Raw genomic sequence first — 17,514 nt, 5'->3', positions numbered from 1 at the left:
TGATCACGAACATAGACTACAGAATTGTTCTTTAAGCACAGACACACATCAAAAAATAAACATACCATATTCCTCCTTAAAATACCAGTTTGCTACAGGCATTAAGGCTGATATCCACAGAGTTGCTGGACCACAGGCATGCAGTTCACCAACCGTTTGCCTATAATCCCTTGAGCACTGGGAGGGTAAGGGAATGTATCTCCTTCCAAAAATAACAACCTGGTCCTGAAACACTTCAGACTGCTCTACATGCCTTGGAAGAATAATAATTTAGGCGGGGTTCACAATTACTGTGGCCGCGGGTCATAGCAGGGGGTCCGTGCTGTCCCTGTTCACCAATTCGGGTGTGAATCGGGTGCGAATTTCTGCCTGAATTTGCACCTAATTCGGAGCCAAAGGCACACAGGACCCTTTTCCAATGTGGACCGCGGCCGCCCCAGAGGTGTGTTGACTGGCTCCAATCAGAGCCGGTCACACTCTCCTGTCATGCGTATTGGATGCGGAAAAACCTTCATCCAATTCACATCAGTGTGAATTCAGCCTTAAAGTATAAATAATCCCCCCCGGTTTATCCGTGAACTGGTTCACTGTTCAACACAATGCCTAAATTGTTCAAATATAATCAATACTCATGTCAGTTTTGATTATACTACATTTACAATAGTCAGTAACTCTACTATTTTGTTTACAAATGTGTTTAAAAAAACAGTAAAACTGTTAAAGCGGAGTTCCGGCCTCGGGGGTGAAATTTAGCTAAAAATACCCCCGGGACAGTTAGGGCTAGTACATTACACAATGGATAGCCTCTGTACTGTCCCGGGTTGCACTTACCTTTTAGAAGAAATACTTACCTTGAAAATTTCTTCTCCGGCGCTGCCATCTCGGATGTGGGCAGCTGAAGCCAGCGTGTCCTCTTCTGCGTCCTCTTCCGTGTCCTCTTCTCCCAGAATACACCTGCACCGGCCCGCTCGTCACTTCCGATGCGGGCGCGTCCTCCCTCCACAGCTTCCGGGCATGCCCAGAAGCTGTTTAGCAGGGAATGAGGCGCCCGCACCGGAACTGACGTGCGGGGCCGGTGCAGGCGCATTGATTCCTCCCTTCCTTGACGTTCAGCTCCCAGGAATCAATGCAAGGAGGAAGTGACGGCGCGGGCCGTGGCCGCAGAGGGAGGAAGTGGAAGAAAGGTGAGTATATTTTCTTTAATAACAAGGTGTGTAAAAAAAAAAAAAAAAAAAAAAAATCGTAACTATCCATTTGTTCTTCAGGTGACCTAGAGCAAGTGGATGGCCCAAAATCAATTATGTCGATTTTGAGGCCGGAACTCCGCTTTAACTCAATAGGAACTTCAGGTTTCTGGTCCTTAACACTGGAGGGAACTAAAACCTGCATTCTCTTCAATAAAGTATATCAGCACCAACATTTCTCTCATATTTAGATCAAGGTGGTTAACATATCTTTTAGGGTCGCTTTACAACCATGGGATTCAGAGCACATTAACATATTTGTAGAGATTTATCCTTTTTTATTTTTTATATTGCTAGTTCACAAAAATGATGCATGTTGACATGTCCCGCCCAAAAAAGTTTATGTCTGCTTTTTTCATCTGCTGATATGCGTTATAGGGGTTATGATAGGTATAGCAGTACAAGGTGGGGGGTTGATCACTTACAGCGTTCCAGTTAGGGATAAACCATCCAGACAGGCTGATGTGTCGTAAGGTTGGGATAGAGGTAGGGAATTACATAGTAAAATATTAAATTAAAATAGAAAATACATTATTTAAAAAGTGTAATACAGATAGAAAAAAAAAATGGATTCAGTAATAACCAGTGGATAAGCCAGATCAGATTGTGGAGCAAATCTAACAAATTTCTCGTGGAGAGGATTTGTTATTGTTCTTGCATCTCTAATCATTCCTCTTATTCCCAGATTACATTTTTCAGGAAAAGTACTGTCTGATTTCTCCTTTGCGAAATGATGCAAACATGGAACAAGTATTAAGGGTCTAATAAGGTAGGCAATATTCCTCATTTAACTGCACATTTACCATGAGCTATTGATCAACCTGATTATTTTGTTCACATTTGCAGCCAGCAAGCTGTTCAAAACCACAGTAATATATTAGGTTGCAAGTTCCAAGGTAATGTCACATTAAAATACCAAGTTTAAGCATGGTCATACAAATCGTTTTTTTAAGACAATTTTGAACCGGATTTGCTTAGTAAATGAAAATATATTTAGACAAGATCTGTATACACAACTTTTTAACCTTTTTAAGCATATTTTTTTGTTAAGGAAATTATAAGGGAGAACCTAGTGTGCATTTTCAAGTGGAAAGGAATGAGAGCACATTCACTGGGTACAGCTGTGATACAATGATCCGACTGATTGGACTAAATGCAATGTTAAGAACACCCCAACCAATGCCTAAATTGCCTACTCCGAAGTTCCAAAATACTGCAACATGTAAACAATATGAACCAGAAGAATTTCAGCAATCAAAATCTTTCAGTGTGCAAAGTTGTGCATTTTTAAAGAAAAAATACCCACAAGGCCCCAAGATGATGGTGTGCGTAAGCTTTTGTGACAACTGATCACCACTGCTCAAAAAACAAAACAACACACCAAAATACCTTTTTTCTTATTAATTTGTTTTTCTAACAAAAAAAAAAACCTCCCCATTATTCAACCCTTTATTAAATCTTTGATCTTCCTTGTCCTGCGTTGAGTATATCTCTTCAATTAAACCCCCTTTGGGTGGAGTAAACCATTGTAGTGTCTACACCAGTACTTCTGGAGCATTACCTTTCGCAACTGGAGTGTGCTATTTAAAGAGATTATCATTCCACATTTTTATTAGATGATTATTTATTTCATTTAACATTATACAATTTTTTTTTTTCATTGATTTTGCAGTTGTTCGGGGAAGGAGATATGGTCTCATTTTTTTTTTCTTTTTTTAACACCTTCCCCCTACCCCCAGTACATACAGGCTGTTTGCACTAATCTGTTATTGTTGGGGGAACTTTTGTAACTTTTAACTCAGAACTATAAAGTGGAGCTTTTAGTAACTCTACAAGTCTCCATGAATAAATTCTTAAAATGTCACAATAAACACATTTCTATATTTTTATTATAAAAAGCAGGTCTTTATCCCTACAAAAGTAACTTTGTCCTAAGCTAAGAAGATGTCAGCAGTCTGCTGCAAGCATTCTTTAGCTTTGCCTCCACCAGTGTTCAGACTGCAACATTATGGTAATTTTGTAGCAAGGCAGGAGCAAGAGCCAACATATGTCAGACATAACACACCCAACCATTGTACAAGCCCCAGGATTTAAATGAAGTTCATATTTGAGTCAGCATCCCAGTACTGGAAGTAGATGCTGACCCTTGATAGTGCCTTAACAAACATGGCTTCATCCTTTCGGAGAGAAAAGCAGATGAAGGCATTGTCAGATGAAGCACTGTGATCTCTGTGGGAGGTTATAAATACTTGTAAGTGTTATATTATATATTAGTTAATGTGCATGCACTTAACATAAAGGCAGATCTGATGTTAGCTATACTTAAAAAAGAAAAACAAAGAAGGGGGATTGGTGGATCTGAAGTAAGAACGTACTAAGACAGTGGATAAGACAAGCTGGTGGTGGAGCAGATTTTGTATTACTGTATCTCTGTATTCACAACTTGGGATGTAGTTGTAGCCTATGATTTATCATGAAGGCTATACTTTTCTTTAGGTAAAATAAAATTTTCACCGTACATAACATAAAACAATTTCCAACAGTTTCAATACACACAAAAGAGACTCACATTGCAATTGGAAGATCCATCACAAGCTGGATATGATCCATCAGCCCAATCTGCTGAGTCCTGGGACCCTGGTGTCCTATTCTGTGATTCATATTCCTTCAGCTGAAAAGAGGAAGAAAATAACATAGTACTGCATCACAGCAATGGCACAACAGGCAAACTGTTGTTTGGAAGAATGTGTCTTCCTTTTCATAGCCAAACATAGCAAGGTTAAGGTGTACTGTTAAGAAGCAGGAGGCAGCCATGGAAGGAACATATATGTACAAATAGCATTTTAATAGAAAGGGATATTAAACTTACAAGAGTTTGCCATGCATTTATAAGCAAAATGCCTACAGTCATAGTTATTGTAAGAATATGCAGGAGATCACCTACTGAAAAACAATTTTACTGGCTGCCAAAGAGCAAACAAACCTATGAGGTGATACTCAATTCCTATGGTGAGAGGATTAGATGATAAACAAGATGCTTATGAGCTCCCACAGATTTCAGCGTACCCTAAGCAGACATATCTTAGAGGTAAAACAAGCTTTTAGACAAAAAATATATATATATAACCTTGTATGTCTTTTGTGCTCAAAGACATATCCTAAAAGTCTGCAAGCCCTTTATGCCTCATATTTGCAAATAATTTTAAATACCCCACTATTCTGTCTATTGGTAGCTCATGTCGCTCTATATTTTAGTTATCTGGGCCATGCAGTATAAATATATGTCTTCACCAATCTCTTTTTAATTTAATGCAGAGTAGAGAAGAAAGATGGCCAATCTTACATTAAAATCAGGGAAATAACTTACTTACCGAAATAATCTATTAAATGTATATCGTAAATTGTATTATGCCTGTACTTTCTCCCTTTATTTTGTAAAGTGCTGCACAAACTGCTGGCGAGACCTAAATCCATTGTAATAATAACATTCAACCAGATAGGTCTTCGGACTACAGAGTCGTTGGTAAATTCAAAGAAGCGTACACCATATTGTAGTGTGTGGCCAGCTTTAGATTTATTAAACACGCACAGATGTATGTAAGGGCCTGCCTGATTGTCAAAAAATTGAGCAAAGTGAAGATTGTACAGAAATTGTGCAATCATATCATGAAAAGGTAAAATATTACCACATAAAAATCTTTACACTAAACCAATCATTGTAACAAAATGCAGAAAGGGTCTATTGTATATAAAAATATACTGCATTTACAGACATTTCTACAAATTGTACAAATGATTCAAAGGTGAAACACATAAAACTGTTTTAAAAGAGAAGAATGGATTTTAGGGAAGAAGAAAAAAAATAATAATACTGTACTCAACTACGTGGATGCTGCATCTGTCCCCCACCACTTCTAAGCCTGAGAAATGAGTGATCAAAGACCACTAATCATTCAGTTCTCAGCTTTTAGGAAGCAGAGAGCCATGACTGTCAGGCACCGGCTCTCTGCTATGCCCCTCCAGCATTTACTTCCGCACTGGGCTGTGGAAGGGGGCGAGGGTTGCTGGCTCAGTCTCCCAGGGGCTTATGAGGCAGAGCCAGAGGTTGGTCCAGCCATCTTGGTGGATCTCGACCATATGGTCAGGATTTTTTCAGAGCCTGAACGGCTCTGTGATGTCAGCCGACAGCAGACTTTAGCCGCTATTGGCTGAAAACGGGTCACAGGAGTGCAGAACAAACCGTTCTCCTGTGATCCATAGGAGAAGTATGGCCAAAAAAGCTTTAACTATACTTCTCCTTTCATATTAAAACTGATAAACCAACCATACCTGTATATTAGTAATCAAAAAATTTAAGAAATGGAAGTATGACTTTAACTGAATTACATAAACCAGAAATTTGATTATTTAAAAAAAACCTAGGGGAATAAAATTAAAAAGACCCTGTTGCCAGTTTAAAGAAATTGGAAGTAAAAGCAAAGAAAAATCAAGTAGTATAAATGCTTACTTGCAGTGTTTTTCCTTTTCATAATTTTTTTTTTATTCACTTGCAATGTGTTTTGCAACTTGCTATAAAATTTGACTACTTCAGGAAAGTAGGAAAGTCAATCCTCCAGCCAGTCCCCTCCCTCCTTGCACATTACAGCCCTCTTCTTTTCTGGAAGTGTTTAATTACTCTCTGGGCTTGTCCAGCTCCACTGTTAAATCCTTTACCCCCTACATTGCCTTTTATGTAGCTGCAAAGGGGAGGCGTAACGGGGAATACTATAGAGCAGGGGTCTTCAAACTATGGCCCTCCAGTTGTTCACGAACTACAATTCCCATCATGGCTAGTCATATCTGTGAATGTCAGTTTTACAATGCCTCATGGGATGTGTAGTTTCGCAACAGCTGGAGGGCCATAGTTTGAGGATCCCTGCTATAGAGGTTCACTCTCTATAGAGATCTGAGTCTGCTGAAGCTACCGATATCCTATCCAAGGGAGCGGCGCTCAGCAGCAGTCTCGGGCCTTTTGGATATCTACACAAGTCAGGCTTTTAAAGGTAAAAACATTGACAAAATATTTTAAATGCACATATAATCTATTGCAGAGGTTTGTTGAAATGATTGGTCTAGCGACAGGGTCTTTTTCAGCAACGACCTGTAGCTGTTCTGAAAACATTTAAAGTGGAATTCCAGGCTGAATCTAAAACTGCTCCAACAACCCCCTTCCCCCACCCCCACCTCCCCTTCTAACTACTCTGTAGAAGGAAGACGCTTCTACTTACCTATTCTTAGGGTACACCGATCCGGTCATGTCATCTGCCAGCTTCAGGGGAGAGGAGAGAGTGGTGACAACTGATGGAATGCCTGGGTGGTAACATCACCCATAGGTTTTCCATGGGACATGCATTATCAGTTGTCCCTCCTCTTCCCTGAAGCCGGCCACTGGTAGGAGATCACATGACTAGACCAGAACACCCTTAGAATAGGTAGGTATAAGCATCTCTCTTTCTACAGGATAGTTAGAGAAAGAGTTTGGAGGGGGGTGGAGCTGCTTTAAGCATAGATTTAGCCTAAACTTCCACTTTTAAGGAAAACACTAAGAGAAATATAAAGGCTGTCAATCCTGACCTCCTAATGTTACTAGATGCTTGACTGTCTCTGGTTACATTACCCACCAGGTCACTGACATGCAACCAGTGCAGATTAGAAAGTCAGAATGCCTGATTTGCATACATGGACCCGGACTGTGCATCAAAAAGGAACACACTGGAAATTGCATAACAGCCAGGAATATATCATTTTTAGAAAGAGAGGTCTGCAATGGCAGCCTGTATATTCTCTCACTGCAGTCTTCCTTAACGAATTTTTGGTAAAAAGAAATCACATGTATACTCAGAGAATCCTTATTACTCCAAAACCACAGCATTGGGTGGGATACAGGCTCTTTTTTTATATCTTTATTAATCAATCATCCAATCTCAAAAGAGTGAAAAGCAGCGTGCATTTACCTTTTTTTATAGTAATGATACAGAATATGAAAACATAACTTTAACTTTGGATTTAAAATCCATATACATTTTAAAATAAATGTCCGCAAAATTAAAAAACATTTTTTTTCCTGGCAATATTTTTCACACATCATTTTTCATGCTTTGTTTTATTGAACACAAGATTTTTATTTTATTTGTAGACTGCATGCCAGTCTGATTTTATTTAGTCTTTTTGCACGCTGAACCACTTTATATAGTACTAAACATTAAGCCTGTTAAATTAACGGGCGCTAGAACATATGGCTGACTGAGCGGCTCTCGCTTATCTCTTTTTTTTCTAACAACGTGAGAGCCGCATGACATAGCCAGCTCTGCACATAGCGTCCCTGTTGCAGAGCTGACCGAGCGGCTCTTGCGTGTGAGCGTGTACCCGCCGCGTACCCGCGCACACCCGCCTCTTCAAGAGTTTTGGCCGGCCGCCCGACTGGGGTGTATGTAGGACATGGTACAGGGGAATGCGGGGCTGCGGACATGGTACAGGGGAATGCGGGGCTGCGGACATGGTACAGGGGAATGCGGGGCTGCGGACATGGTACAGGGGAATGCGGGGCTGCGGACATGGTACAGGGAAATGCGGGGCTGCGGACATGGTAGAGGGGAATGCGGGGCTGCGGACATGGTAGAGGGGAATGCGGGGCTGCGTTCATGGTACAGGGGAATGCGGGGCTGCTGGCATGGTAGAGGAGAATGCGGGGGCTGCGGGCATGGTAGAGGAAAATGCGGGGCTGCGGGCATGGTAGAGGAGAATGCGGGGCTGCGCGCATGGTACAGGGGAATGTGGGGCTGCGCGCATGGTACAGGGGAATGCGGGGCTGCGCGCATGGTACAGGGAAATGCGGGGCTGCGCGCATGGTACAGGGAAATGCGGGGCTGCGCGCATGGTACAGGGAAATGCGGGGCTGCGTGCTTGGTACAGGGGAATGAGGGGCTGCGCGCACGGTACAGGGGAATGCGGGGCTGCGCGCATGGTACAGGGGAATGCGGGGCTGCGCGCATGGTACAGGGGAATTGATATAATATATATATATATATATATATAATATTTTCTTTAATTAATTTCTTATTTTTTACTTTTTATTATGATTATTATTTACTATACATAGCAGCTGCTTTTAATGAATTTGGCCGCTGTCCTGTCGGATATTGCCTCCCCGCCTCTTCTCAGTCAGCTGTTCTTCCCGCCCAAAAATGCATCTGAGGGACTATGCACACGTAATGACGTCAACCCCAGCTGAGCTGAGCAGTCAGCTGGAGTGACGTCATTTACCGCGCATGCCCAGTCCGTCAGATGGATTTTTTAAAGAGATGAATAACCAGACAGGAGCCGCGCTGTCTTCTCCATACCGGAGCCCCTGTCAGATGAAATGTTCAACGTGAGGTATTATCGGACAGGAGCCGCGATCTTCTCGATACAGGACACCCTGACAGGACATCTGACCTGTCAGATGGACACAGAAGCCGCGGTCTTCTCCGTACCAGAGCAGCGGTCTTCTCTGCCACCCACGTAGGTTTCCTTCCACAGCCAATACAGTACTGAGGCGGATGTTGAAAGGTGGGCGGGGATCCGCTCATATGCACGCCCACCCAGCGCCGGACGGTGTTCTCTGCGTCCCTGTTCATGCGGCACATGCGCAGTAGCGCAGTTTCACGGACATAGGGACGGACGCAGGGACACTTGGCTTTTATTAATATAGATAGAATTCATAAATAATGCTGCATACAGTAGAAATCAATATTATTTAAAACAAATACAAATATATACTGTACATTTTAATGAATTTTTTTTTTTTTTTTTAATGAATGGTTGATAATCAAGACTGTGGCAGACATACTGTAGACTACATGATAAAGAGTGTGTTTTCTATGTCAATGTCTTACTTAAATTACTTTCACTTTGCTACAGAAATGTGAACTTTTTGACTAAAACCGGCCATAGACAAACCATGTATGGGCCGGCTGAATGTACAACCAGCCTGCCAGATTTTACATGCGAATACTGCAAGTGGCTGTTATAGCCGCTAGTAATCATCACTGTGTTCTCCTCCCTCCCCCCCCCCCCCCGCTGGGAGAACACAATGGCTCCGTAGGAGGGACTCCCCTGTCAACACTGTGTTGATGGGAGAATCAAGCGATACTCTTTAATGCAACATGTGGTTGCAGGAAAAAAAATTACTCAGTCTATGGCTGGCTTTAAGGCATAAAGACTAATAGGCTCCCAGGGGATCTTGCTGGTTGACAATGCAATTTCACTTTACAGAGGGCCAAAAGGTGGATGAGGCTTATATTTCAGGTCAAAGGGAAGAGGCTTTCCATAGCAATGTGAAAATATTGTCGGATGGCATGCAGAATAGGCTTTTCAGGATAAGAACTAATTAGCAGGTAGCTTGTCTTCCCAGGTCCTATGAAGCACTTTAAGTTTAAATAGAGTTTAAAGACAGGTTAACTCTAAAACCCAACTCCAGCTTGGGCAATAAACCAAAAAAGTGGATCCTGTTAGTACAGTAAAATAAAAATGCGGGTTCCCAGACATGTCCTCCATGGACTCACCAATCCAGCAATGCACTAAGTGCTTTTCTGGGCTGAATGCCATTCAGCCTTACTCAACCCACTTCAATAAGCCAGGGTATGAAGGCTCAGCTCCTGCCCAGTACTCATAGCAGATTGCTTCAGAGAGCAGCGACAAGTCATTCCAGGGGGTTGCTCTTCAGCATTTAGAATCTGCTCAATGCCAAAGGAAGATCAAAGAGAACCTGTATAATCATTATACTGGGCATTAAAGTAGGAATGGTACAAGATTTTTCTTTAAAATGTCCTATGGGACAGTTCTATTATCTGAATGATTTAGAGGATCATTTTCAAAGATCACTAACCACAACTTAAAATGTCCTGTAAATGTTCCTACCTAAAGGATACTAGAGGGAGATTTAAGATATGCTTGTTCTGTTTAGCCCCTCTTCCATCACATTTTTGTTAAAAGTATAAAAAGTATACTACCGTAGGACAGCTGCATTTTTTTTTCAAGTTCAATAGATTTTTATTAAGAGTTTAGCAAAATAAAGGACAGCTGCATTTGTTCTCCATGCTGAAATATATTTGCTGAACACATGTAGCCTGAATAAAACAGACATCTAAAAAAAAAAAAAAGAATGCAGCCCTAAGTGCTTTCCCAAGTCTTTTTTTCAAATATTCATATTTCCAGGCTCCACGTGTGCAGCAAATCCTTCTCTATACAGAAAACATTTGTTCCACATGTACTCTTTGTCCTTCTTTTGTCTCTCCCCAGAAATGTGACATGTGAGGGAGTGTGCAGTATACAGCCTAGGGTACATACTATTGCCCAAGGAAGATATTAAGATCAATTAATCCTCATTAGCAAATAATCATTCTGTAGATGCTTGTATAGCAAGTCCAGCTGGCAATCAATAGACAGTGAAACATGACTGCATATTAACACAGCCAGGAGAATAGTTGTGGTTTGCCTGTGACTAAAGTATATGGCTCACTCCTGGAACAGCTGGCTGTTTCAGTTATGGTCATATTCAAGTACCAATTAAATAAGTCAGATCTATCTGTTTTGGTCACACCCATGTATTGCAAAACACGTCACATAAACATCAGCCAAAGTTTGCACATCATCTAGGGGTAGATTTATAAAGCAGCATTTAACACAAAACATTCACTAGTGGTGAATCAAACACTGTCATTGAAAACACATGCACCGGGAGGTGTTATCTGAATGTTTGGTGAATGTCAGATTCACGGATTTATGAATATACCCCTTAAAGTATGGTGAGCCTCAGACAGCATGGCTGCAAAAAGAAAAGTTTTCAAGCAGCTAAAGAGTCAAACATGTTTTTCTTTAAAGATTTCAGATACATATAAACAGTTTAAAACTTGATTTCAGAGGCAGGTACAGGTAATATATGTCAAATCTATAGGTAGTGACAGGTAAACATCTCAACCGACTGAATAGGTAAAATATGAGCCTGCAGAAGGTGTATTTTTGCACTCTACTATATGCTTTTTTAGCAGAAAAGTCAGATAATATAGTTGCAAAGTAAACCAAACAGGTTACACTTTATTTTACTGACATCAGCAAAAAATTGGAACCAATGTGAATATCTGGTTAACTGAATAAAATCCTACCCTTGCAAGTGCTTCCTCAATGGTGATCATCTTTTCCTTTACCATCATCATCAGCTGAATTCGCTCTTCATCACTCATTGTGATCTCACTAGCCAAATAACCAACATCCTCCCCTGTACATAAAAGAAGTAGAGGAAAAAAACACATGCAATATGGATTACATTTGCTGCAAAACAAAAAGGCAACATTCTAGTTTGTACTGGAATATGCGTAATGCTGCATAAAAATAACAGAAAAAAAACAAAGAAAATATTAACAAAAAAGAGTAGTTACTGCTCATAGTGACCATCGAATCCAGTAATACAGTAACACTCATTAATAGTATAATTGCAACACACTCCTGACATGACCAGTAAATACAGCTTTACATTGTACATTGGAACAAGTAGCTTTAATTGAATGCCCATCATGTGAAAACACTCCTATAAACAATATAGCTACTGATACTGAGAGGATGCAGCAGCAATCCAGTTGGGTTGGCCCCTCTTTAGAAACTGAAGAGCCATTTAAAAGTATTGAGCAGCAGCACACATTTTCAACATTCCTAATCGATTTATAATGGTGCAGAAAACTGTCAGGAGTGGCATTCACCACATTAAAGGCTTAGTCCACCTTTACAGAAAAAATAATAAATGCAAATATTTTTACAGGAAAAAAAATATGTGTAATTATTATTTTTTCCTGCAGGCGCCTGGAAAGCATTGCACACGCCATCGGTAGATCAGATCATACTTCTGTATTTGCTTTCTGCACCCCCACAGCCCATTAAAATGTCAAGTCCATCATTTGCATTGTGAATAAATGATGTGGCTGTGTAGGCGGAGGGAATCGCACAGCCGCGCTGTTCTTGAAAAGTGACAGCGGGTGCAGGGAGTAGAACCCCTACTTGCTGTCACAGGGAGCAGGGGATCAAGGGGAGAGGAGGACAAGAGATGGAACATATGACATTTTCCACCCTAAAATATGGGTGGAACAGGTCACATGTACAAAAAGTGAACTTATCGTGTCTGTCTGCATCACCTGCATCGGTTACTATTTTAAAGTGAAACAGAAACTGGCACAGTGTCTAAACCTTTTTAAAATAGGGAATGTGGCAGTTTTTAATCTACAAAACTTCAGCAGATCACCGCCAGGTGTGACCTGTTGTTTGGGATGTGAGCCATCAGCAGATATCACATCACTCTCTGCCTGTGCAGGGATTATACTACATGAGCAGAGCCTGCAGGGTTAATGACCCCCCTCCTCCCTCTAGCTCTAAGCTGAGTGGAGGGAGAGGACAGGCAGGGAGATCAGAGCATGCAGCTGCAGCTCTCCTGTTCTCTGTGCTGTGTCTCTGATAGACACGGCATAACAGAGAACTTATTACTCCTAATTAACAAAGGGCTTGCACCCCTTTTATTAAATATGAGCAGCTTCATTTTTTATGTTTTATATTGTTGAAAACAATACCAGGTGAAATTATCAGTGTGCTTCCATGCTGCTAGTTAAAAAAATGTACTTCTACCTAAACAGCCTTTATAGTTATTAATGTTGACATTAAGTTGGCTATAGATGAATCAAATCATCTGAAGACTTTCCTGTTCGTCAGAAGTCAGTAGATAGATCGACTTCTGGGTAAAGGGAATGATTGAGAAACTGTGCCGATCAGTGTCTGCAGCAGCTGATCAGTATATTCTGACAAATCATTCATGGGCAGCATTAGCAGCAATATTAGATGGCATTATATTATGTATTTTTAGTAATAAAGATGTCCAGCATGCAAGTAAAAGCACTAATAGGGGCACTTGGGGTAAGAAAGTAATCCAAAAAGTCTGCAAAGTTCCTAAGTCCATAAACAGTAGTAAATGTTGAATAGTGCACTGTCAACTGCTATACTCAGAGTTTGGCCAGCTCTGTGTAAAGGGAATTAAAATAAAGTAAGGGGAAAGCGCCACCTAAGTGCAGTATTAAAATAAGTTGGTTCATTTGCAAGGGGTTAAAACACTCACAAAATCTGGAATGTAAGAACATTTATCGTATACACTATCAGCTGCTCCTCTTTGTCATGTAGGCTCCACCAACCAGAAACCCGACAGCTGTGGATAGTGTTGAGGCTAGGACACCTAGCTCAAACCAGGAAGTCCACGCCAACCAGTGTGGAACACATGGGCAGATGTGAGGCCACCGGAAGTAGAGGAAGATTGGAAGAATGACAGGCTACGAGCGTGGAGCCTCTGGCTCCTTCTACAGGCCACTTGCAAATAAACAAAATTATTTAAAAACTGTAATTAGGTGACGCTTCCGCCTTTCTTTCTTTTTATTATGCATTTTTATTGATATTTTAGCTGAAGGCCTATCTGCTGGAAGAGATATTCAAACATTCTAGTGAAGCCAGGAAATGGAAGCATATCACAGTATAGGATGCAATTCTACTGCTAACATTGGAAAAAAAGAGAAAAATTCAGCTTGTAAGTGGAAGTTTTGAAGGAACTTCTCGAGCAAGTCAATAAGACATTATTTCTTTGTGTAGATGCACAGGATTGTACTCAGAGGGCCTTCTGGGACACTGTTCAGAATAAAAAGCTGCATTGTTTCATTCTCCCCCCATCTGTAATGGCTTTCAGAACTACATCACCAAACTTGTCTAAATTTCAGAATAATCTCACATATCAGAAGTTATAAAGAGAGCTTCTCTGTCATGATACAACTAGCCTAAAGCAAAGCATTTACCCCATGCATATGCCTTCATGAGAACCATGAATAATTTGCTACCTAGACATGTAGTTAAGTCTGCATTCTGTAATATTTGCGTCAGCAACAAAACAAAAAAGGTATACATGGTTAATCTTACGGACATCTTTTAGGTTAAAGAGTGGAGTTAAAAGTGGAACTTCCGCTTTAAGGCCTCCTGACTCCGACATGCCACATTTGGCGTGTTTTTTTTTTTTGGGGGGGGGGGGGGGGAGCAGGTACCTAGATTTGACAGGACCCTTCTCCAAATCCCGCTTGGGCTGCCTAGGTGGCTCAAGCGGAAATTCTCCTCTCCCCCTCTCTCCCTGCAATCTTCTGGGACACATCACAGGTCCCAGAAGATTACCCGTACACTCAGGACGTGCAGCTCAACTTGCGCATGTGCATGCGCAGTGCACACCTGGCTGTGAAGCCGCAAGTTTTCACAGCCAGGTGCCCAAACTAGAGATGCCGCCACCGCGAGGGAGAGAACGGAGGCTCCCTCTGGCAGCATCGCTGGACCATGGGATAGGTGAGTGTGTGTTTATTAAAAGTCAGCAGCTACACTTTTTTGTAGCTGCTGACTTTTAACAAACACCAAAACGGGTGGAACTCCACTTTAAGCTTCTTTAGGGAAACCTGTGGGGGCTGCCATTGGAGGCATCTTCTTGTGAATATGCTAATTGCATGGCTTTGATTCTGATCAAATTGCTTTACGGTTATTTTAGCAGAAATGCAAAACAGTTCTTTCTCGCTCACTGGTTTATAAAGTGTTGAAGCCAGAGACAGGCAGGCAACTAGCATTTTGAAAGTCAACAATGGCAGCCCTTAGACTTCTCTCGGTTCAGGATTTCCTTAAATCTATACGTTTCTACCCAGGTATTTTATTGTATCGTCAAATAAAAAAGTAAACGTAGGTCTGGTTTTGTAATTTTAAAAAAAATAAATAAATCTCTAAAGAAAATGTTTGAGAAACAAATTGACTAAAATCATTTCCCTGACACATCCATAGATTTGGCAAAACATCTTCCTCCACCCATCATAACAAAAACTGTCCTATTCACCTATTAGGCTGCATTCACACTTGAGCGTAGCGTTTTTTACCGCGATTTTTACCGCGATTTTACCGCGATTTTTTCAGGCGTTTTTCATTGACATCTATCAAAAACGCTGGTAATCAGCCCAAAAAGAGGCTCATGTACTTTTTTCAGTTACAGGCGTTTTGCAAAACGCTCAGATGTGAACAGGGGCCATTTAAATGAATGGGGTTTTACTTGTTGGGCGTTTTGGAAGCGTTTCTTTTGAGCGTTTTTGGAGCTGAAAACGCCCAGGTGTGAATGGAGCCTTAAAGTGGAACTTCACTCTCTCAGTAAACATTGACTATTTTTAATCCTTAAGTTACTAGTATTAGTAAACAGATAGGAAAGTATAACATTTTTACTTGTTATAAACTTTTTTTTGAACATTTCTTCAATTACGTCCTGGTTTCCGTGCCTAGGCAAATTATGTCATATATCCCAGTAGTCTTTAGGAGGGAAGGAGTAGCTTTCACCGCTAAGCATACCGACCTGCCTGAGTTAAGGGCAGATGGCTTCCAGATTCCGGGAAGTAAATTAATCTGCCCTTACTTAAGATGGCAGTGGCCAGAAATGCTAGAAGGGTGTCATTCAAAGTGATTTTGCAGCAAAAAAAGCATAGAGACATGAATGGATAGGCGAGCTTGCTTTGAATATTAAAAATCAATAGATCCAAAATGAAAGAGTTTAAAAAAGTCCAGGGTCCATTGATTGAATACTTGACTAATGATCCCCGAACTATACCTGACTAGTATACCTTTGGGTGACGCACGCCAGAACTCGGGGTCCCCCCCCCCCCCTTCGCCCTCTCTCCCTCTTCTTCCTCTTTCTGTTTTCATTTGAGTGTTTGAAATATTATGCATACGTAATTCCAGTAACAAAAATAGAACGTCCTCTTCTCCTTGGAGAAGGGAACCTTATTTTCCATAAGCAGAAGGCTAATTCTGAACTCCATTATTCCAAATAATCTTATGCCAAGGATTCGCCATAATGAGTTATCTTTGTATTAGTAGCCTCTTTGTAAATTATAAGGCTTGACCGATACTGTTTGAGATCTTTCTTGTTTGAATAACCACACAAACTTTTTCTATGGTTGATATATGGCGGAAATTGTGTATTGCCCAGAATCGTTATTGTCAATGAAAACCTATAAACATATTGAAACTGAAAAAAAATCTATTAAATCGTGTTTTTAGTTTGTGATGCTCAGATGCAGTGTAGTTTGGCTTTAAAATTACTTGTCAGTAGTTCCCTTTACATTCTGTGAAACTTTTGGTTAGCTGTATCTATGATCCCTGAGCATACCCACAAAAATGTAAAAGTCAATGCCAGCATTAGGTTATGTTGTCAAGCTGAGCTGGTAAGTGTAAAAAGAGAAAATGACAGGGGCTACCGATAACTCATGTTACCCTGAACATTACCAATGGAGTTTAACCCTGCACTTCAACTCTACGACTTTTTACATCAAACATTTAGGCCTCATTCACACAATGTGTAAAGACATCAGTTTATCTGCACGTTTTCCGTAAGGGCTCAAAGAAAACAATTGTTCACTACCATGCCCTGTTTACACAGCAACACCAATATACAATGAGACCTGCATGAAAACGGATGTATACTCGTGTCTCTGCAAGTGTGTCAATTTCCATCAGTTTTTCTGCAGGTATGGCATGAACAAGGCCTTAGAGACTGTGTTAAATGGGGAAATGCATCTGTAAAGTAGGGCACAAAATTAAAAAAAATAAAAAAAAAAACTTTCAGATTTTTATTTCAATGTCCTCTTTACAACCTTTGTTACATTTCAACAAAGCTGAAGGTGTTTACAGCAATGTTCCTTCAAACACACATTCCCAATCTCCAAAATGGTGTCAGGGGTTATGCCTGTAACTGCTCTCATCACTTTTCCACTGTCCCCTGTGGGTGGGAGTTCACCTGTGTACAATTAAATGCACATATTCGCCAGCATACCAAGGATCCTCAAATGTCGCCCAAAAGGTTTTTATTGCAGAAAGAAAGCAACATTTCGGAGCCTCGCAGGACCCCTTTGTCAGGCACAAGGCTCCGAAACATTGCATATACCCTTGTGATGTGATCTTTCTACAATAAAAACCTTTTGGGCGACATTTGAGGATCCTTGGTGTGCTGGTGAACATGCACATTTATCTGAGATATTTCCAGTAACCAGCTGTTAGTCAATACAGCACCCACTATCGATGAGCCTTGTTTCCAGGAATGTGTGCAAAGAAAATATAGACAAGACTGTGTACAATAAAAGCCCAACTCTGGGCAAGCTTTTCATTGTGT

At 40.9% G+C, this 17,514-nt stretch overlaps 1 protein-coding gene across 7 annotated transcripts in view; it reads right to left on the bottom strand.

Moving 5' to 3' along the window:
- The window catches only part of SASH1 (SAM and SH3 domain containing 1), a 1,308,454-nt gene that overhangs the window by 133,528 nt on the left and 1,157,412 nt on the right, over positions 1–17,514 (bottom strand). For 5 of the 7 annotated variants that reach the window (XM_082250123.1, XM_082250126.1, XM_082250128.1 and 2 more), the window contains exons 7-8: positions 11,426–11,538; positions 3,814–3,915 (exon numbers count right to left, since the gene is read on the bottom strand). In XM_082250123.1, coding sequence (XP_082106249.1) covers positions 3,814–3,915; positions 11,426–11,538 — 215 coding nt within the window. The remainder of the gene's footprint in view (positions 1–3,813; positions 3,916–11,425; positions 11,539–17,514) is intronic. The other 2 variants (XM_082250124.1, XM_082250129.1) reach the window with 1 other exon arrangement.

The sequence above is a fragment of the Pelophylax lessonae genome (genome assembly GCF_965119305.1).
Source record: "Pelophylax lessonae genome assembly, chromosome: 3".
Classification (NCBI taxonomy): domain Eukaryota; kingdom Metazoa; phylum Chordata; class Amphibia; order Anura; family Ranidae; genus Pelophylax; species Pelophylax lessonae.
The sequence above is the reverse complement of the archived record's forward strand: the minus strand, read 5'-3'. Positions and strand labels throughout refer to the sequence as shown.